At 42.4% G+C, this 16,813-nt stretch overlaps 1 protein-coding gene across 1 annotated transcript in view; it reads right to left on the minus strand.

The window, feature by feature from the left end:
- The window catches only part of stard9 (StAR-related lipid transfer (START) domain containing 9), a 438,377-nt gene that overhangs the window by 400,630 nt on the left and 20,934 nt on the right, over window positions 1-16,813 (minus strand). The window contains exon 2 of the mRNA XM_073040494.1: window positions 8,334-8,403. Within this exon, the coding sequence (XP_072896595.1) occupies window positions 8,334-8,403 (70 nt within the window). The remainder of the gene's footprint in view (window positions 1-8,333; window positions 8,404-16,813) is intronic.

Below are 16,813 nucleotides of genomic sequence, written 5' to 3' on the forward strand. Positions count from 1 at the left end.
GCAGCTCACTCCATATTGTGTGAAATTTTGTCCCTCAGGTAACTTATTCTTTCTCTCTCACTCTAAACCAATTTGAACTCTCCTATCTGGCAAAAACACCATTACTGATCACCTTATCTACACCTCTCATAACCTTGAACATTTCTGTAAGGTTGCCCCCTCATTCTCCTACACTCCAAGGAATCAAGGCCTAGCACACCAACCTTCCCCTATGACTCAGACCTTCTAGTACTGGCAGCGTCCTCACCAACCTCCAAATTCATCAATCTACATGACGTTATAGCTAGACATTTTCCCCTCCACTCTTTTTCCCCATTTCTAAAAGGACCATGCCCTATGCCAGGTTCATTTTTCACCTCACAGCACATTCCCACCTAACTACAGAAGGCGGAAGACCTGCCCTATCATCTCTTCCCATCCTGGGTGGGCACCATGGCTGGCATGGGCTCACTGTGCCAAAGTGCCTCTATCTGTGCATTATTGCTGCATGGATTTGGAGGAAGTGAATCGTATTAGCTCAGTTTTTCCTGGTGAAACAGCAATTCACCTGCAGGTCCTCCAATTTGCTAGATTGCTCACAATGTGATTCCCTCTGAGTTCTTAACAATGATTCCAGTCTTTCAATTGCCCCTCATTCCATCCTGCTTTTGATCTGACCTTTCAATCTTTGATCACCTTCATGATAGCAACAAACTCTTTGGGAAGACAACAGCAGACACTTTCCCAATAAATGAACATCCCTTTGTGTTTTAACAATCTCCAATGCAGCTAAGTCTAGGTTAATTTGTAACAACTCTGTGAACTCTCAAGATGAGCTTTTTTTTAAAATCTACAGTGATTCTTATAAAGAATATGGCAAAAAAAAAAGCAGAAAGAGTTGGCTACATTAAAAGAAAAAGCTTTAGCCCAATCCTTAGAACCATAGAACACTACAACGCAGTACAGGCTCTTCAGCCCTCCATGTTGTGCTGACCCATATAATCCTTAAAAAAATACTAAACCCACACTACCCCATAACCCTCCATTTTTCTCTCATCCATGTGCCTGTCCAAGAGGCTCTTAAATACCTCTAATGTTTTAGCCTCCACCACCATCCCTGGCAAGTTATTCCAGGCATTCACAACCCTCTGTGTAAAAAACTTACCTCTGATGTCTCCCCTAAACTTCCCTCCCTTAATTTTGTACATATGCCCTCTGGTGTTTGCTCTTGGTGCCCTGGGAAACAGGTACTGTCTATCCACCCTATCTATGCCTCTCATAATCTTGTAGACCTCTATCAAGTCTCCTCTCATTCTTCTACGCTCTAAAGAGAAAAATCCCAGCTCTGCTAACCTTGCTTCATATGACTTGTTCTCCAATCCAGGCAACATCCTGGTAAATCTCCTCTGCACCCTCTCCATAGCCTCCACATCCTTCCTATAATGAGCTGACCAGAACTGAACACAATACTCTAAGTGCGGTCTCACCAGAGATTTGTAGAGTTGCAACATGACCTCTCTACTCTTAAACTCATTCCACTGTTAATGAAGCCTAGCTTCCCATATGCCTTCTTAACTACCCTATCAACCTGTGCAGCGACCGTGATGGATGTATGGATTTGAACCCCAAGGTCCCTTTGTTCATCCACTCTCTTAAGTAACTGACCATTAATCCTGTACTCAGTCATCTGGTTTGTCCTTCCAAAATGCATCCCCTCACACTTGTCCGGATTGAACTCCATCTGCCATTTTTCTGCCTAACTCTGCAGCCTGTCTATATCCTCTTGTAACCTTCGACCACCTATAGCTCCATCCACAACTCCTCCAATCTTCGTGTCATTGGCAAACTTACTCACCCATCCTTCCACCTCTACATCCAGGTCATTTATAACAATCACAAATAGCAGGGGTCCCAGGACAGATCCCTGCAACACTCCACTAGTCACCGACCTCCAGGCAGAATACTTTCCTTCCACAACTACCCTCTGCTTTCTTCCTTTAAGCCAATTTTTTATCCAAACAGCCAAGGTTCCATTGATCCCATGCCTCATGACTTTCTGGATGAGTCTCTCATGAGGGACCTTTTCAAATGCTTTGCTAAAGTCCATGTAGACCACATCCACTGCCCTACCCTCATCAATTTCTTTTGTTACCTCTTCAAAAAACTCAATCAGGCTCGTGAGGCACGATCTTCCCTTCACAAAGCCATGTTGACTATCCATGAGTAGACTGTACTTCTCCAAATGTTCATAGATCCTATCCTTGAGAATCTTTTCCAGTAGTTTGCATACCACTGACGTAAGACTCACCAGTCTATAGTTCCCTATTACCTTTTTTAAACAAGGGAACTACATTTGCCAGTCTCCAGTCCTCCGGCACTTCCCCTGCAGCCAAAGAGGATTCAAAGATCATGGCTAATGCTCCTGCGATCTCTTCTCTCAATTCCCACAACAACCTGGGGTGTATCATATCCGGCCCTGGGGATTTATCAATCTTAATGTTTTTAAGATCATCCAGCACTTCTTCCCTAATCTCCACATTGTCCAGCACACAGGCCTGCTCTACTTCGACCTCATCCTGATCAAGATCCTTTTCACTCGTGAATGCTGAAGCAAAGTATTCATTTAGGAACTCCCAAACCTCCTCCGCCTCCAGGCACATGTTGCCCTTTTTATCCTTTAGCGGTCCCACCTTCGTTCTCGTCATCCTCCTATTCTTCACATACGCATAGAATGCCTTGGGGTTCTCCTTAATCCTACATGCCAAGGCCTTCTCATGCCCCCTTCAAGCTCTCCTAAGTCCTTTCTTTAGCTCCTTCCTGGCTACCCTATATTTGTCATAAGCACCTCCTACTTCCTGCTTCTTATGTCTAATATATGCTTCCTTTTTCCTCTTGACAAGTTGCCTCACATGTTTTGTCAGCCACGGTTCCCTTTTCCTACCATTTTTCTCTTGCCTCAGTGGGACAAACCTATCCTGAACCCAGCTCAAGTGGTCCCTAAACTTCTCCCACATTATTTCTGTGCTTTCCCTTTTGAACATCTGTTTCCAATTTACTCTCACTTGTTCCTGCCTCATCCCTTCAAAGTTAGCCTTTCCCCAGTTAAGCACTTTACCATTTCATCTGATTTTATCCTTTCCATAGCTATGCTGAAGCTAAGGGAGTTGTGGTCACTCTCACCAAAATGCTCCCCCACCAAGAGGTCTGTCACCTGTCCAGAGTCATTACCCAGAACTAGATCCAGTATAGCCTCTCCTCTCGTTGGCCAGTCCACATACTGTGTCAGGAATCCTTCTTGAACACACCTGACAAATTCAGCCCCATCTATCCCCCTTGCACTCAGTAGGTGCCAGTCAATATGAGGGAAGTTGAAAATCACCCATAACTACTACCCTGTATTTTCAGCTCCATTCTAAAATCTGCCTGCTTATCTGCTCCTCGGTGTCCCGAGGGCTATTTGGGGGCCTATAGACTACACCCAGCACAGTGATTGATCCCTTCCTATTTCTGACTTCCACCCTGACTGACTCCATGGACACTCCTTCTGCAGCGTCCTCCCTTTCTATAGCCGTGATACTATCCCTGACCAGCAATGCCACTCCCCCCCCCCCCTTTTCTACCTCCCATCCTATTCCTTTTAAAACACCTGAACCTCGGGACCTGCATCATCCAATCCTGCCCTTCCCCCAACCAAGTTTCAGTAAAGGCCACAACATCGTAGTTCCACGTACTAATCCATGTTCTAAGTTCATCCTCCTTGTTCCTAATACTCCTAGCATTGAAATAGACACATTTCAACCCCTTTAACTGGCTATAATTATGTTCTGTCCCCTGCCTGACCTTCCTCATCAACTCAGAACTCTTAGCATCATGCCCTTGTCCTTCTACCTTAATCCCTGCACTCACATTCTGATTCCCACCCCCTGCCAAACTAGTTTAAACCCTCCCCAACAGCTCTAGCAAACCTGCCCGCCAGAATATCGGTCCCCCTGAGATTCAAGTGCAATCCGTCCTTTTTGTACAGGTCACACCTGCCCCAAAAGAGGTCCCAATGATCCAGAAATCTGAATCCCTGACCCCTGCTCCAATCCCTCAGCCACGCATTTATCCTCCACCTCATTCTATTCCTATTCTCACTGTCGCGTGGCACAGGCAGTAATCCCGAGACTACTACCTTTGAGGTCCTGCTTTTCAAATTCCTTCCTAACACCCTGTAGCCTTCTTTCAGCACCTCTTCCCTTTTCCTACCTATGTCATTGGTACCAATATGTACCACGACCTCTGGCTGTTCTCCCTCCCACCGCAGGATATCTTGGACGCGATCAGAAACATCCCGGACCCTGGCACCTGGGAGGCAAACTACCATCAGAGTTTCTTTCCAACATCCACAGAATTGCCTGTCTGAACCCCTGGCTATAGAGTCCCCTATCACTACTGCCTTCCTCTTCCTTTCCCTACCCTTCTGAGCCACAGGGCCAGACTCTGTGCCAGAGGCACGGCCACTGTCACCTCCCCCAGGTAGGCTGTCCCCCCCCCCCCCCAACAGTACTCAAACAGGAATACTTATTGTCAAAGGGTACAGCCACAGGGGTACTCTCTAGTACCTGACTCTTCCCCTTCCCTCTCCTGACTGTGACCCATTTCTCTGACCACGTGGCCCCAGAGTGACCACCTGTCGGTAACTCCTCTCTATCACTTCCTGACCAGACGAAGGTCATTGAGCTGCAGCTCCAGTTCCTTAACACGGTCCCTTAGGAGATGCATCTCGATGCACCGGGTGCAGATGTGGCCGTCCGGGACGCCGGGAGACTCCAGGTCCTCCCACATCTGACACCAACCACAGAAAACTGGCCTCACACACATACTACCTCCTTTTGCAATCAACAACTGCCTCACCTCGTCCCATTACCGCCGAAGCCCGTGGAACCAAAGCCCTTTCACTCTGCTGCCCGCTGGATATGGCTGCCTTCTTTTTAAACTGTTCACGCTCAACTGGCTGACATCACACGCCTGCGCAGTCTGGCCTCTCTCTTCCCCCGAGAACTAAAAATGTCTTCCCGCTGGAAATCCTTAGGTGCTCTCCTGCTGCCTTCTTGTTCCGAATCAAAAACTTCTGCAGATTCCTTGCCCTTTTTAAACTGTTTGCACTCAAACAATTCTATTGGTTCAATTAATCAAATCCCAGTCTGTCACATCCTGCAATTTTAAAAGGATGTGAATTAATGAAGCTCTTTTTCGCCAATTCTAATACAGTAAACTCCCGTTAACTGAGCCATCGATTAATTGGGACAGCAAAACTACCGTAGATTCCGGACTACAGAGCGCACCTGATTAAAAGCCGCTGGCTCTAATTTTAGAAATAAAATCAATTTTTTAATTGTAAAGGCCGCACCGGATTTTCGGCCGCAGGTGTCCCACGTTGTAATATGAGATATTTACACAAAAAGATATTACACGTGAGGATTTTTTAACTTTTAATTAAATCCATATGGTAACAAAAACAAATACATATTGCAAATGCTTTTTATCGAACCGTGCCCGTAACGCGGCTACTTTTAAATATACGTTGCGTATACTTCTTTACTGAACAACATTCCAATATCTCCTAACGACTGGTAAAAAATATATATACTGCAGCCTACCAGGAAAAGTTATTGATCGCCTTTAACTTAAAAGCAGCGTTTTGCTCCGCCGCTCGACCCCCGCCTTTCCGTTTTATCGCAAACGGCATTTTTCCCACAAGACGCGGCGAAACCGGGTGTGACGTCATAGCATCCCGCGATGTAGTACAGAAAACAAATATAGTTAAAACTCTTCTAACTTTAACTAGAAAATGAATTACTAAGCGAAAATATTATAAACTAAATAACTGCCATAAGGCAGCACAATGCTTCGAGTGTTTTCCATGTTGATGAGGGTGAGTACAAATGACTGATTTACAATAATTTAATTGTGAAAGTGCGCTTGATTTATCGTACAATTTCATTGGACCTCTGTGAACTACTCATCAATTTTATTGGTCTACTGTTATGAGGCAAAATGTTTACGAGGCGGCATGAAAAAAAATCATGTATTAGCCGCTCCGTATTAAAGGCCGCAAAGTTCAAAGCTGTTCAAAATGTGGGAAAAAAGTAGCGGCTTAAAATCCGGAATCTACGGTAATCATGAAAATAGCCAGGATTTCCTTCATTTATTTGGGACTCTAGGCTGCTTAACAGGGAGAGAACACTGGTGTCAGTCAGTGGTGAGGAAGGCAAATGCGATGTTAACATTCTTTTCGAGAGGACTAGAGTACAAAAGCAAGGATGCAATATTGAGGCTTTATAAGGCACTGGTGAGGGCTCACTTGGAGTATTGTCAGCAGTTTTGAGCCCTTTATCTAAGAAAGGATGTGCTGACATTGGAGAGGGTTCAAAGTAGGTTCACAAAAATAATTCTAGGATTGAAAGGCTTGTCATATGAAGAATATTTGATGGCTCTGGACCTGTACTCAATGGAATTTAGAAGAATGAGTGGAGATCTCATTGAAACCTATTGAACTATGAAAGGCCCTGAAAGAGTAGAAGTGGAGAGGGTGCTTCCTATGGTGGGGGAGTCTAAGACCAGACAACCCAGTCTCAGAATGGAAGGCAAACCTTTAGAATGGAGATGAGTAATTTCTTTAGCCAGAGGGTGGTGAATCTGTGGAATTCATTTCCACCAGCAGCTGTGGAAGCCAAGTCATTGCGCATGCTTTAGGCAGAGGTTGATAAATTCTTGAATAGTCAGAGCACGAAGGGATATAGAGAGAAGGTAGGAGATTGGGGCTGAGAGGGAAATGGATTAGCCATGACGAAACGGAGGAGCAGTCACAATGGGCCATATGACCAAATTCTGCTCCTATATCATATAGTCTTATGGTCAGTTGTATGAGACAATACACCGTACTTAAGAGTGAAAAGCTTTTAAGTAGCATCATTATGTGCATTTGTGTTCAAAAATGAACTGCTTTGCTCAAGCATTCAGAATTGGAAATGCCAGAAACAACCAGAAGTGAAAATAAAATTATTTCACTATTTCAGTAAGTTAAGAACTACAAAGAATTTGAAGGTATCAGCAATCATCTTGAATGTTACCTTTGATTCCCACTGGACACTCAGCTCTCAACTGTAGCTCCAAGTAGTTGTTTGCATGCAACACGGCCACACCCCGGCACACTGCTTCAACTAACAAGCTAAATCAAGTGAGGGTAGCTGGTGGGTCTCATACCCCAGTGAGATAGGGATATGCCTATGCTAGTAAGCAAAGTCAGCTCCAGTGGACTGGCAGATGTGATCTACAGTGAGATCCAACAGCCAGGAAGGCAGTTCTACAAAGCTATGGACCTGTACTCAATGGAATTTAGAAGAATGAGTGGAGATCTCATTGAAACCTATTGAACTATGAAAGGCCCTGAAAGAGTAGAAGTGGAGAGGGGGCTTCCTATGGTGGGGGAGTCTAAGACCAGACAACCCAGTCTCAGAATGGAAGGCAAACCTTCTACAAAGCTATGTGGAGAACGAAGGCATGACGAGGCACAGTAGTCATGGTCATCCACTGCAAACAGGGAAGACCCCAGTTATGTCACCTATTCGTACTACTTGGCCCAGACTTCGGAGGTTGAGAGTAGAACTGCCCCAGTGCAACTGCTTTTCCATCTTAAAAACTCTCCTGCATAGGTTTCCTATCATCGTCAGATATGACAGGCAACAATCAGTAGTATTGACAGTGGTTTAATTTGTTCTGTACATTTAAATACATAATTTGTTATTCAGTTAAATAGAACTTTGTCTTTTTTATACTGCTATTTCCATGAAATTTTCACTAAGTAGCCACTTAATTGGGCCAAAATGTACAGGTCCCAATGTGTCCCAATTAACCAGAACCCACTGTGTTACATTAACCAGACCAAAACTGCTTTTTGTGAAAGGTTAGAATCAAACACCAAACTCAAGTGAACCGGAAGTTGTTAAGAACTATCAACATTCAGTGGCTTAGTTAAACCAACATTCTTTCCAGCTCAGTTTGTGATGATACAATTAGACATGTAGAACAATTCCTTTGAATACTTCTACCCATGGACATTGTACTTATGATGTAAATTTTGAAACTATCAATACTGGAAATCTGAAAAAAATTACATTGGGCATGCTAGACAAACAGCAGGTCTGTTGAGTCACAAACCTGAAGTGTCAACTGTTTTCTTTTCAAAGATGCTGAGTTTTTTCAGCATTTTTGTGCTTGGTATGTAGTTGTTCAGGTAAAATGTTGAAATGTTGTGTACAGACAAAATCCTTAATTTCCCTAGATCATGAAACAAAAATCAATTCACTGACCTTGACATTCCTGATGCTGGCAACTTTGTCATCCACCTTCACAATTATACTTGAGCCTTCTGCAAGTTCTCTGGAGAATGACATGGACATGATTATTGTAAACTGCAAATACCACAAGAACATTGACTAGTTAGATATACATAATCACTCCCTACTCCAGTCACATAAAGTACTGTGTTGGAATAATTATAAATCATTTTGTGAATAATATGTAACAAATGGATACTTTGCTACATACACAAAGAATAAACAATTTTAAATTCACAATCTACCATTAACTATGAAAGTAATCTGCAGATTAAAATGTAAAATGTATATCTGGTGATTTCAATCAGCTCAAAACATAGCATCAAAAGTTTAAACTGTTACAGTGTTAAGTCCAGGACTAACTTAGTTTGTGCTCACTGTTGATTGTCCTCACCTCGGTTGAAATTCAGAACCAGAAGAAACAATGCAGAGCTATTCATTAATCATAAGGGGGGTCAGTGAGGAAGATATTTGCATAGTAAACTATTTTAATACTCAGCAAACAATAAACAGGTGACCACTGCCTTAAAGGAATTTACAATGCTAGAAAATGGTCCATGTTGTAATTCTCTGTAACAAGAAGCGACATTATGTGTACAGGTATTGAGAAATACAAATTTTTAAAAATTTATTTACTTTTTTTTCACTCCATAGAACAAGACCAACTTCATTGAATATATCAAATGCTTGGTAGTGACTTGTAAAATCTATCAGGGTGAGTTTCCTTGTAATTTATATTTTTATTGAAGTTCATCATCAAACAAACATTTCCATAAGATGTATTTCAGACATTGTACATATATATCATATAATCATATATATCACAAATCTCCACAAAGTATTTATCTTAGGTATTTATAGAAAAGAGTGGAAAGAAAAAACAGGCAAAAGGAAAGAACTATGTACAAGTAGGGAGTGATCTTTTTTTTTTACAACAGATTCATTGATTTGTGAGAATAAAATCAGGCCCATGAGGCATTATGTAGTTAAACCATTTTTCCCAGTGTGAATCAAATTGTTCCAGCTTATGGTTAACAGATGCTGTTATCTTCTCCATTTTGTAAATGTCCATTGTAATTTCCATCCATGTATTTAAAGTTGGGCTCTCCTGTGATAACCATTTCCTAGTAAGAGTCTTTTTACCAGCAGGGTGAGTTTCCATTACTCAAACGGCCATAATGTGGGGGACATTTAGTGATTCAGAGGAGTGAAAATATTTGTACATGTCAATTGGGATGCTGCTTAAACATAGTTAGAAAACCAATATTACAATTATATGTCTGAATCCTCCCCTCATACCCTCTACCCCAATATCATCACAAATTACTTTGAAATACAGTCACGACTGGTGTCTAACCACATGATTTCCTAGAAGAGGCATCCTTCTCAACTCTATGACTAAGAAAATCTTTCAAATTAAACTCTAACATCTTGACATTGAAGATCAATTGTTTTGCCAACTACTTATTGAACCTGTCTGCTATCATTACTGACACGTGCACTATAAAGAGATCCTACTGAACTTCACTCCTTTGCAGTCTCTTTCCATATAAATAACAATCTGATATGTAATTCCCCTTACTTCAATTCATTACCTCACAATTCCCCACATTAACTCCATTTACACATAGATTAGGTTAGTTAATCACTATAAAGTGTGCAGAGTGTTTAGGTGAGTGTAAAATCTGAGGGAAGTTGATGAGAATGTGTGGAGAATAAAATGGGTCTAATATAGCATTTGCTTTTCAAAACTCTGCTGCCTGAATCTGACTTTGCACTATATTTTACTAACTTATTGTATCAACATTGCAAGGCCGCATCTGCTCATCCCAGAATACCTGCAATCTTAAAAATTCTCATTGCCCTGTCTAAATACTTCCATAGCTTCTTTCCTCCAAGTGTAATTTGCAGCCCTACTTCCATGCCAAAATTCTCCATCTAATTCTGGCTTTTCAAAGCATCAACTAATTTACGTACCTCACTATTGCCTTTGCTGTGGAATTGGCAGCAAAACCCCCAAAACCTAGCCAAAACTATAGCAACAGCTCTAAAACTCTATATCCCAGTTTCAGTCTTCCTTAAAGCTGAGGTTTCAGTTGCTCCTCCGAAGCTCTACTGCCTTGGCCAACATCTAATTATGTCTGATTACAACTCAATGAAGTTCTCTTCAAGTGATTTTCAGGTTAAAGCATTAAGAGCAGATGCTATGCTGGCATCCAGAAGTGACTGTGACCATTTCCTTTGCAGAATTATCAGTTATATACTTTGCTTTTTTTAAAAAAAAATGTACAACACTGTGCAGAAGTCTTAGGTACATATAACAATAAGATCTGTAAAGCGAAGATGCTTTCAAAGATAATGAAAGCATCATTATCATTAAAACATTTCAAAATACCAGAAAATTTACTAGGAACAGCAGTAAGCTGTGAAAAAAAACTAAATCAAATCAATATTTGGCCTTTAAAGCTCCATGAATTACCTCAGGTACACTGTGTGCAGTTTTATGAGAAAATCAGATGGTAGGTTGCTCCAAGCATCTTGGAGAATTTGCCACAGATTTTCTTCAGACTTTGGCTGTCTTGCTTGCTTCTGTCTCCCTAAGTAATTCCAGACAGCCTCAATGATCTTGAGGGTCAGGGTTCTGAAGGATATACCATCTGAATCCATATTAAAAAAATATATTGTGCCCAAAATCTTTTGCACAATACTATATTTAAACAAGTGGTAATATAATTGAAGTTAAAAATCAGATCATTGATTCAGACATTAAAATAAAATAGCTCTGCAAATTGCAGGAAAGTGATCAATTTATATTCAAAGTCACAATTTAAATATTAAGTTTAAAGGCAAACAGGGAAGAAGAAAATATGCTATCAAAACTTGACTTGTATAATCTGGATTAAAGAGTAGAACAAGTGCTCTGGATTGGCTCATTCTCAGCAATCAACTGGATAAGACATGAAGCCAAAGAAAATAGAGATTCACAATGACCAAAACCTTAAATTTGTGAGCATATATTTTGATAGAGCATATAATGAAAGCAAATTGAGAGAAACTGCTCTGGCTGGCAGATGGGGCAGTACCACTGCACACTGTAGAGGAAAACAAGCAGAGGAATTAAGATGGAGAGAAAGCATCCTTTTGTAACTTACAATTATTGTAAATTGAAATTCATGGGCTGAAAAATGGTGCATATACCATGCCTATATAAGTATTTGCCCCACTCCAGAAATTTCATGTTTTATTGTTTTATAACATTGAATCACAGTGGATTTAATTTAGCTGTTTCGTGTCAAAAGTGAAAAGAGATCTCTACAAAGTGATCTAAATTAGTTATAAATATAAAGCTCAAAATAGTTGATTGCATAAGTTTTCACCCCTTTTAATATAACCCACCAAATCATCACTGGTGTAGCCAACTGGTTTTAGAAGTCACATAATTAGCTAAATGGAGATCACCTGTGTACAGTCAAGTTGTTTCAGATGATTGTAGTAAAATAGACCTGTATCTGTAAGGTCCAACTGCTGCTGAGTCAGTATCCTGGCAAAAACTACACCGTGGAGACAAGTGAACATTTCAAGCAACTGCATGAAAAGGGTATTGAAAAGCACAAGTCAGAAGATGGATACAAGAAAATTTCTGGTTCTATGGTCTGATGAAACCAAAATTGCGCATTTTGGCCATCAGACTAAATGCTATGCTTGGTGTAAGGCAAACGCTGCACATTATCAAAACCATACCATCCCTACGATGAAACATGGTGGTGGTTGAATCATGCTGTGGGGATGCTTCACTGCAGCAGGTCCTGGAAGACTTGTGAAGGTAGAGGATAAAAAGAACGTAGCAAAATAGAAACACAGAAAACCTACAGCACAATACAGGCACTTTGGCCCATAATGCCATGCCGAACATGTCCTTAACTTAGAAATTACCTAGGGTTACCCACAGCACTCTATTTTTCTGAGCTCCATATACCTATCCAGGAGTCTCTGAAAAGTCCTTATTGTATCCACCTCCATCAACGTCACCGGCAACCCATTCCACGCACTCACCACACTCTGCGTAAAAAACATACCCGACATCTCCTCTGTACCTACAGTCGGCCCTCCTTATCCGCGGGGAATTGGTTCTGAGACCCCGCGCAGATACAAAAAAACACGGATGGTCAAGTCCCTAATTCAACCTGTCTCAGTCCGGTGTTCTTTAGGACCCAGCGGAACCCCGGACTTTATTAAACCTGTCTCACTGCGATGGACATTAGGACCCGGCGGCGCAGCTTGAATCCGCAGTGTTTCTGTTCACGAAAATAATCACGATCACGATTGATAATAAGGTGGAAGTAATAAAGCGATCGGAAAGAGGTGAAATGCCATCGGTCATTGGAAAAGCATTAGGCTACAGTCGGTCAACGATCGGAACAATTTTAATGGAGCATGTGAAAGGGCCTGTCCCGACGAAAGCTACAATTATTACTAAGTAACTCTTTGTGATTTTTATTAATGACCTGGATGAGGAAGTGGAGGGATGGGTTAGTAAATTTGCTAATGACACACAGATTGGGGCTGTTGTGGATAGTGTGGAGGGCTATCAGAGGTTACAATGGGGCATTGATAGGATGCAAAACTGGGCTGAGAAGTGGCAGAGGGCATTCAACCCAGAAAAGTGTGAGGTGGTTCATTTTGGCAGGTCAAATATGATGGCAGAATATAGTATTAATGGTAAGACTCTTGGCAGTGTGGAGGATCAGAGGGATCTTGGGGTCCAAGTCCATACGACACTCCAGGCTGCTGTGCAGGTTGACTCTGTGGTTAAGAAAAGCATTGGCCTTCATTAATTATGGGATTGAGTTTAGGAGTTGAGAGGTAATGTTGCAGCTATATAGGACACTGGTCAGACCCCACTTGGAATATTGTGCTCTGTTCTGGTCGCCTCACTACAGGAAGGATGTGGAAACCATAGAAAGGGTGAAGAAGAGATTTACAAGGATGTTGCCTGGTTTGCGGGAGCACGCCTTATGAGAATAGGTTGAGTGAACTCGGCCTTTTCTCCTTGGAGCAACAGAGGATGAGAGGTGTATAAAATGATGAGAGGCATTCATTGTGTGGATAGTCAGACACTTTTTCCCAGGGCTGAAATGCTAGCACGAGAGTACACAGTTTTAAAGTACTTGGAAGTACAGTAAAGTTAAAGCAATGAAACTCAGATGGTAGTTTGCCTCCCAAGTGCCAGGGTCTGGGATGTTTCGGATCACGTACAAGATATCCTGCAGTGGGAGGGAGAACAGCCAGAGGTCCTGGTACATATTGGTACCCAATGACATAGGTAGGAAAAGGGAAGAGGTCCTGAAAAAAGACTACAGGGAGTTAGGAAGGAAGTTGAAAAGCAGGACCTCAAAGGTAGTAGTCTCGGGATTACTGCCTGTGCCACGCAACAGTGAGAATAGGAATAGAATGAGGTGGAGGATAAATGCGTGGCTGAGGGATTGGAGCAGGAGTCAGGGATTCAGATTTCTGGATCATTGGGACCTCTTTTGGGGTAGGTGTGACCTGTACAAAAAGGACGAGTTTCACTTGATTCCCAGGGGGACCAATATCCTGGGTGGAAGGTTTGCTAAGGCTACTGGGGAGTGTTTAAACTAGAATTGTTGGGGGCTGGGAACCAAACTGAAGAGACTGGGGAAGAGGAGATCGGCTCACAAATAGAGAAAGCTTGTAGACAGTGCGAGAGGGAGGATAGGCAGGTGATAGAGAAGGAACACGCTCAGACCGAAGGCTTGAGATGTGTCTATTTAATGCAAGGAGTGTTGTGAAAAAAGCAGATGAGCTTGGAGTGTGGATCAGTACTTGGAGATATGATGTGGTGGCCATTACAGAGACTTGGATGGCTCAGGGACAGGAATGGTTTAGATGTTTCAGAACGGACAGGGAGGGAGGCAAAACAGGTGGGGCATGGCACTGTTGATCAGAGATAGTGTCACAGCTGCAGAAAAGGTGGACGCCATGGAGGGATTGTCTACGGAGTCCCTGTGGGTGGAGGTTAGGAACAGCAAGGGGTCAATAACTTTACTAGGCCACCTAATAGTAACAGGAAGCAGATAGGGAAACTGATCCTGGAAAGTTATAATAATAAGAGTTGGCGTGATGGGAGATTTTAATTTCCCAAATATCAACTGGCATCTCCCTAGAGCAAGGGGTTTAGATGGGGTGGAGTTTGTTAGGTGTGTTCAGGAAGGTTTCTTGACACAGTTTGTAGATAAGCCTACAAGAGGAGAGGCTGGATATGATTTGGCATTGGGAAATGAACCTGGTCAGGTGTCAGATCTCTCAGTGATCATAATTTTATCTCCTTTACAACAGCATTGGCGAGAGATAGGAACAGACAAGTTAGAAAAGCTTTTAATTGGAGTAAGGGGAATTATGAGGCTATCAGGCAGGAAATTGGAGGCTTAAATTGGAAACAGATGTTCTCAGGGAAAAGTACGGAAGAAATGTGGCAAATATTCAGGAGATATTTGTGTTGTATAGGTACGTTCCAATGAGACAGGGAAGTTATGGTAGGGTACAGGAACCGTGGTGTATAAAGGCTGTAATAAATCTAGTCAAGAAGTAAAGAAAAGCTTATAAAAGGCTCAGAGAGCTAGGTAATGCTAGAGATCTAGAAGATTGTAAGGCTAATAGGAAGAAGCTTAAGAAGGAAATTAGGAGAGTCAAAAGGGACCATGAGAAGGCCTTGGCGGGCAGGATTAAGGAAAACCTTGACATGAAAGAATAGGACCTACCAAATGTGACAGTGGGAAAGTGAGAATGGAACAGGAGGAAATAGCAGAAGTACTTAATGAATGCTTTACTTCAGTATTCACTATGGAAAAGGATCTTAGTGATTGTAGTAATGACTTGCAGCAGACTGAAAAGCTTGAGCATGTAGATATTAAGAAAGAGGATGTGCTGGAGCTTTTGGAAAGCATCAAGTTGGATAAGTCACTGGGACTGGATGAAATGTACCCCAGGCTACCATGGGAGGCGAGGGAGGAGATTGTTAAGCCTCTGGTGATAATCTTTGCATCATCAATGGGGACCGGAGAGGTTCCGGAGGATTGGAGGGTTGCAGATGTTGTTCCTTTATTCTATTCAAGAAAGGAAGTAGAGATAGCCCAGGAAATTATAGACCAGTGAGTCTTACCTCAGTGGTTGGTAAGATGATGAAGATCCTGAGAGGCAGGATTTATGAACATTTGGAGAGGTATAGTATGATTAGTAGTCAGCATGGCTTTGTAAAGGGCAGGTCATGCCTTACAAGTCTCATTGAATTTTTTGAGGACGTGACTAAACACATTGATGAAGGAAGAGCAGTAGATGTAGTGCATATAGATTTCAGCAAGGCATTTGATAAGGTGCCCCTTGCAAGGGTTATTGAGAAAGTAAGGAGGCATGGGATCCAAGGGGACATTGCTTTGTGGATCGAGAACTGGCTTGCCCACAGAAGGCAAAGATTGGTTGTAGATGGGTCATATTCTGCATGGAGGTCGGCGACCAGTGGTGTGCCTCAGGGATCTGTTCTGGGACCTTTACTCTTCCTGATTTTTATAAATGACCTGGATGAGGAAGTGGAGGGATGGGTTAGTAAGTGTGCTGATGACACTAAGGTTGGAGGCATTGTGGATAGTGTGAAGGGCTGTCAGAAGTTACAGGGAGACATTGATAGAACGCAAAACTGGGCTAAGAAGTGGTAGATGGAGTTCAACACAGATAAGTGTGAAGTGGTTCATTTTGGTAGGTCAAATATGATGAAAGAATATAGTATTAATGGTAAGAGTCTTGGCAGTGTGCAGGATCAGAGGGATCTTGGGGTCCGAGTCCATAGGACGCTCAAAGCAGCTGCACAAGTTGACTCTGAGGTTAAGAAGGCATAAGGTGTATTGGCCTTCATCAATGGTTGAATTGAATTTAGGAGCCAAGAGGTAATGTTGCAGCTATATAGGACCCTGGTCAGACCCCACTTGGAGTACTGTGCTCAGTTCTGGTCGCCTCACTACAGGAAGTATGTGGAAGCCATAGAAAGGGTACAGAGGAGATTTACAAGGATGTTGCCTGGATTGGGGAGCATGCCTTATGAGAATAGGTTGAGTGAACTCGGCCTTTTCTCCTTGGAGCAAAGGAGGATGAGAGGTGTCCTGATGGAGGTGTACAAGATGCTGAGAGGCATGGATCCTGTGGATAGTCAGAGGCTTTTTCCCAGGGCTGAAATGGTTGCCACAAATGGACACAGGTTTAAGGTGCTGGGGAGCAGGTACAGAGGAGATGTCAGGGGTAAGTTTTTTACTCTGAGAGTGGTGAGTGCATGGAATGGGCTGCCGACAACAGTGGTGGAGGCCAATACAACAGGGTGTTTTAAGAGGCTTTTAGATAGGTACATGGAGCTTAGTAAAATGGAGGGCTATAGGTAAGCCTATTAA

The sequence above is a fragment of the Hemitrygon akajei genome, chromosome 3 (assembly GCF_048418815.1).
Source record: "Hemitrygon akajei chromosome 3, sHemAka1.3, whole genome shotgun sequence".
In the NCBI taxonomy this organism is placed as follows: Eukaryota; Metazoa; Chordata; class Chondrichthyes; order Myliobatiformes; family Dasyatidae; genus Hemitrygon; species Hemitrygon akajei.